We start from the raw sequence: 5793 nt of genomic DNA, 5'->3' as shown, positions 1-5793 counted from the left end.
ATCCGCAAAACACAAAAATATTTTTAAAGGTTTATTTTTATTAAAAAAATATCAATAAAATTTATTTTTTCTATTCTTTTAAATATGTTTACTCTTAAAATAATATTAAACATACTTTTCTTAAATAATAAATTAAAATAATATAACATATATGATAATTATTAATTGAAATAAAACATAAAAAAATATTTATTTATTTATTTCTTTAATTTTGCGGATACGCGGATATGCGGATACCAACACAAAATCCGCAATCCGATCCGATTAGTGTGCGGATCCGATCCAATCCGATCCAAAAGCCTTGCGGATCGGATTCGGATAAACACTGCTGATATGCGGATCAGATCCGATCCATGGACACCCCTATTTAGATGGATCTAATGGTTAGTTTACTAGTCCACTTAAATAAGTGTGAGTAATTCGAATCCTATTTTGTGTATGAAGCAATTCATTAGCCAACAATAAACCATTTCGATCTGCGACAAATTAGTCTTTGGTTTAATCGAATACATTTTCTTTTGTTCTTTGAATTTTTATAGTTATACTTGGTGAGAGTGCATCCAGATCCATTTATCATGAGATAATTGCTGGTTAGTGAGTAAAGGAAAATTTGAACATTCTGAGGGTGCATTCAACAAACAAAGTGGCAGCTACATTAAGTCCACCAAAATTAGTATGCTGTGTAAAGTGCTCGACACCAGCTCCAACACTGCTAGTTCAAAGGAAATGAGATTTTTGCGGTAAGAAAATATGTAACAATGGGGTTTCCAACACTGCAATTGTTTGGGTATAACTATCATGGTGCAATTCTAAGGGGGTCACGAGGATAAAGTGATGCCTTGCGGATGTTATTCAGGCCACAGAAGAGCATTACTACACGCTCCAAACCAACTCCAAAGCCGCCGTGTGTTGGTGCACCATATCTGAATCATCAACAAAGCAATTAGTTTTTTATATCAGGTAATCTAATTTGTTGAAAATATAAATCATTCCCTCTGCCCAGTAATAAATGGTACCAGTCGGTTAGACAGTTGTAAATTCCAAAAATCAGTGTATTTAAAAGTAATTCGACATTTTAGCCAACAATGTCTATGTCAAGCTTGTTGCAAAAGTTACATAACCAGTTCCAAGTCCCGATAAAAGAAGATTGTATTAGGTTTCGACCGCCAATATAAAACTTTGTTGAATCTCTGACCTGAATCAAACCGTCATTTTTGCCCTATAAATAGCCCTCTCATTTTGTGGATGGTTTTTCAGGTACCATGAAATAATTATCAATTGTTAAGGAACCGTTTTCTCAACAAAAAATAGTGATTTCTGTCAAGTGGAAACAATATTTCAGGTACCATGAAATAATTACCAATTTTTAAGGGACCATTTTGTCACAGACTAATATTTCAAGGGTTAATAAGGGTTTACTCATTTGGACAGAAATTATGTCTAGATATATTGATTAAAAGTAACAATTTTATTAAAATGATATTTACTGGTGGATGGAAACAGTAGGTGCCAGACTTATAAAAAGAAACAGAGTGAGAGTAGATGAACTGAGCAAGAGGCCATAAAAAATACCTGAAAGAATCAATGTAGGTAGATATTGTCTTGACATCAATGCCGCAAGACTCGGCCCGTTTTTCCAACATTTCTGCATTGTGGACACGCTGAGCTCCTGAAATGATCTCCTCGCCTAAGGGGCAAGCAACACAGAACTTAATAACTATATCTATGAAAAAGCAATGATGGCTACATGAAATACTTGCATGCTCCAAAATAACTATATCCATTTATTTTCATTTATAATGTTTAAAGACTATATAAAATATCAAGAAAAAGAAGCTATTAATGTTTCTACAACACATATTAAATGTGCTCCAAGAGTTTACAAGTGTTCTCTTATGGATACAGTATAGATGAAAAGTTTCAATGAAATCATTTTTTGTACCAATGAATGTATGACAAAACCTCATTGCTTACCTCTAATAAAGACATCAAATGAGTTGGAGTACTGTGGATTATCATAGCACGGCATTGTATAAAATGGCCTTACAGCCAAGGGGTACCGGTAAAGGATATAGAACTCTGTGCCATACCTATAAACAAAAATTACAGAACAAGTTAATCCAAAGTAATAGGTCATTAAAAAGTAAATAAAATATTTTCACTGCTTTGTTGTGTGCGTGTGTGCGCGCGTGTGAGAGAGAGAGTTACTTCTCTAAAACTAGCTGCCCCAACTTCCTTTCAGCTTCAGTATTCAAGTCACCAAAAGGTTCAATCTCTACTCCAGCATCCTGTGAAGCAAAATTATTAGTACATGCAAGACATACCATTTTCTAGTATTCTTATTAGTGAAGATAAACAAATTTCTGAGTGTTGAGGTCAATGATTCAACAGTTGCAAAGAAAACCGAGAACCATCTATAAGAGGAAAAATAGAGAGGAAGCCTCAGCATCAATGAAGCACCCCTTAGAACAGAACGAAGGGAACCTAATTAGGCATCAAGAGAATAATTTCATCTTTTTGGGACTATAAACCCATTTTAACTTGCAAGCACACAAGATTATGATACAGACTGAGAATGAGGTCTTGACATAAATTTTCCTCAAGCCCAATTCTTTTTCAATTAACAATAGGGACTCCATGACATTTTCTAATAAACCTTTGACTATTGTGAATCATTTTTTCGATGACTTTTTGGTTGAAATTAGAAATTAGAAACTAGAACAGCATAACTTTTTTCATAACGCAATAGCATCAGGCCATCGGCTTATCCATGTAGCCGGCCTAAACTAGTGGGCTAAGACTTTGTTATTATCACTGTTCTTGTATAATCCCTCCATGGTTACGGAGCATATGTGTTATTAAGAAAGAAGAAAGTCCCCCACCCCATTCAAAAAAGAAAAAAGAAAAAAAATTTGTTCATGATTTGTGAATTAGATACTAAGGAAAATTTTAAGCTTACCTTGAGCATCTGAACCCCTTCTTCATATGTAAGCCGCAGAGTCTGACGAAGATACTGCATATTAACCGGGATATATCAGATCATGAATACAGTCATATAAGCCTTTAAGCATTGCATTCATTTTGTATTCACATTTTTCAACTGGTAGTTCATGGCACAAGAACTACAACATGGTATAGTTAACAATATTTACTCTTATTTTTTTACAGAGAAAGAAATTTGCTAGATTAGAAAGAATGTTTGATATATATATATATATATATAAAATACATTTTTTTTAATAGAAGATGCTTACCTTTAAAGGTTCAAATGGGTACTGGTATGCCACAGCTGCAAGATCCTTCTTACAATTCTGGTTCAAGCTATCAAATATTGAGACAAACAACCTATCAACTATATCCATAACCTGCTCAAAAACTCAATATCAGTAAAACAGGTTATGTACCACAATAATTTCAAAACCATACCAAGAAACATATGCCTAAAAGTGAAATATACCTCAAAATAATGCTTCTTAATCTCCATTTCAACATCAAGACCAGTAAACTCACACAGATGTCGGTGTGTGAAGGAATCTTCAGCTCTAAAAACAGGACCAATCTCAAAAACACGGCCAAAATCAGCACATATTGCCATTTGCTTGTGAAGCTGTGGTGATTGGGCAAGGCAAGCAGGGTGCCCTTTATAGTCCAGTCTGAAAACAGCAGCTCCACCCTCACTTGAACCAGCAATCAATTTTGGAGTGTGGATTTGACGAAAGCCTTCAGATAATAAGAACTGTCTAAATGCCTACCCAACAATAGAATGAAAAATAATGTGACCATTCAACTTGGCATCAAGGGAAAAATATATTCTGTAAATGTCTTAGTATGCATTTATTACAGTAACTTTAGAATTTAAAGCAACCATGATGTCAACAACATGCAAATCAAGAATGAACACAAATAAATAAACTCTTCAGAAAATAATTCAGATGAAATGCTTTACATTTTCAACTTGAGACTGAATGGAGAAAATTCCTTGATTAGCTGGGGTTCTTAGGTCAAGTACTCTAAAGTTCAAACGTGTATCCTGATTAACACGAACAAGTTGTTCACCAGCCTGCATTCATTAGCAGAACTAGTTAACCAATGGATGAAAAGAATTAACGTAAAAGATAAGGTCCTGCAAACAAATCACCCTAACAAAGAAGGAGTCAAACAGGTTGACAAAGACCCAACACCTCCAATCAATGTACCTGAAGTGCCTTCTCAATTTCAGCTTCACTTCGAGCAGCATCCTCGAGATTAATTGGGAGAGTTGGAAGGGCCCTGCTAACACAATACAACTTCCTCACTTGAACCTCCACCTATCAGAACAAACCACGTAAGCTATAGATCCCCAACAAAATGTTCAATTACTTGAAAAAAAAATGAACTACAAATATACAAGTTAAAGAGAATAAGAGGAAGCCTTAGAGGCCATTCTACTGTTTACTAGTACAACTTCACCAGCTGGCCACACATATTAGTATCTTAAACCGGCGTTTGGACAATTTGCTTGCAAGGGTAAATGTAATTGTCAAAGGTGATTAAAATAGTCGGTTGATTAAAAAAAAAAAGTGTTGTAAATAGCTTCTCCGACATGAATGCCTCTGGATTATTTATTATCAAAGCAAGCGATATCTTACCTTCTTACCTTCAGGAAGTCAGGAGCTACATTAATGTATAAAGCATCTTGGTGTGCGCTACAATTACCATCTCTATCATAAAAAACAATGCCTCCCCTTTTCCATTCTATGTTATAAACCTTACAAATATTTCTAAACCCAAAACCAATATGCAACCAAATTCAACATAGTAGTTGTTAAGATTTCAAACTCTAACTTCGGGAAAGAGAAAAGCTATTGTTAAACCCTACTAAATAGATTGCTATTGTTTCCCTTCATTTATATCAAAAATCAAATCTCAGAAGCTAACTAACCTGCTGTGTGGCACCTTTGATTGGTTCAGAAGGGACCGAAACAAGACCTTCAACATCGATAACAGACTCGCGGCTCAGCGCCGCAGCGTACTTCACCATCTGCACGCTAACCAAATCTTGCTGCGCTTGCACCAAACACTGCACGGTGAAGCCGCTCTCTCTCACAACCAAGAACGCCATCTTCTTCCCAACGGGACGGAGGGCCTGAGCCCTACCTCGGATCATGACGTGCTTCCCTTCTAGAGACTTCTCCAGATTCTCCACACGTGTCCATCGGCTGGGGTCCACGGGGGTCTTCGACTGCAGCTCCTCCATTGGGATGTCGCCGTAGTTTCCGGCGAGGGGGTCCTCCTCGTCGACAGCGAGCTTCGATGCGGCGGAGGCAAGGGCAGTCTCCTGGCGGCGGCGGAGCTTTTCCTGCTTCATGGCTTCCTTCTTGGCCGCCTTCTTGCTGATGGATTGGTCCGACGACGGTGGCTCGGAAGATGGTGCTGAGGGTTCTTGGGGTTCAGAAGACGACATCGTTTTGTAGTGATGATGTGAATGCGAGTGAGAGTGTGGCTTCAGAGCGATTTAACAGAGTTGTGTGTTTATATGGAGAAGGAAATCTGCCGAAAACAGGGAAAGTGAAATTGTGAAAACACCCTGCTTGGTGTTGATGATTTTAGTAGGGTTTGCTGATGACCAGGCCTGATCCGAAGAACCGATCCGGATCCGCCCGCTTTGGGATTAATTTGATTTCGTTTTGTCCGAAATTTCAATAAATGAATTCACTAATTTATTAAATTGGATTCGTATTAAGACTCGAGTTATCTGAATCCGACTCGTTAGACCTGTATAGTAAAAAAATAAAAATATGCATTATGTTTATT

At 36.9% G+C, this 5793-nt stretch overlaps 1 protein-coding gene across 1 annotated transcript; it reads right to left on the bottom strand.

Moving 5' to 3' along the window:
* Positions 1–599: 599 nt before the first annotated feature.
* On the bottom strand, positions 600–5565 carry LOC130935969 (aspartate--tRNA ligase 2, cytoplasmic). The gene is made up of 10 exons (XM_057865914.1): positions 4922–5565; positions 4197–4307; positions 3947–4060; positions 3458–3748; positions 3255–3365; positions 2960–3013; positions 2209–2288; positions 1975–2090; positions 1573–1687; positions 600–923 (listed from the first exon to the last, which is right to left on the bottom strand). The coding sequence occupies exons 1-10, from the start codon at positions 5441–5443 to the stop codon at positions 797–799; spliced, it is 1641 nt and encodes a 546-aa protein (XP_057721897.1). The 5' UTR covers positions 5444–5565; the 3' UTR covers positions 600–796.
* Between the last annotated feature and the right edge of the window lie 228 nt (positions 5566–5793).

Source organism: Arachis stenosperma, chromosome 6, assembly GCF_014773155.1.
Source record: "Arachis stenosperma cultivar V10309 chromosome 6, arast.V10309.gnm1.PFL2, whole genome shotgun sequence".
Classification (NCBI taxonomy): Eukaryota; Viridiplantae; Streptophyta; class Magnoliopsida; order Fabales; family Fabaceae; genus Arachis; species Arachis stenosperma.
This window is presented reverse-complemented; position numbering and strand designations above follow the sequence as displayed.

What these genes read in the sequence shown, in the direction of transcription:
- LOC130935969 (XM_057865914.1), bottom strand. Translation starts at nt 5,443, where the DNA reads ATGTCGTCTTCTGAACCCCAAGAACCCTCAGCACCATCTTCCGAGCCA. An exon ending in ACCCATTTGAACCTTTAAAG is followed by an intron (nt 3,014 to 3,254) that starts GTAAGCATCTTC and finishes GTTAATATGCAG; the next exon opens with TATCTTCGTCAGACTCTGCG. An exon ending in AAGGGGTTCAGATGCTCAAG is followed by an intron (nt 2,289 to 2,959) that starts GTAAGCTTAAAA and finishes TTTGCTTCACAG; the next exon opens with GATGCTGGAGTAGAGATTGA.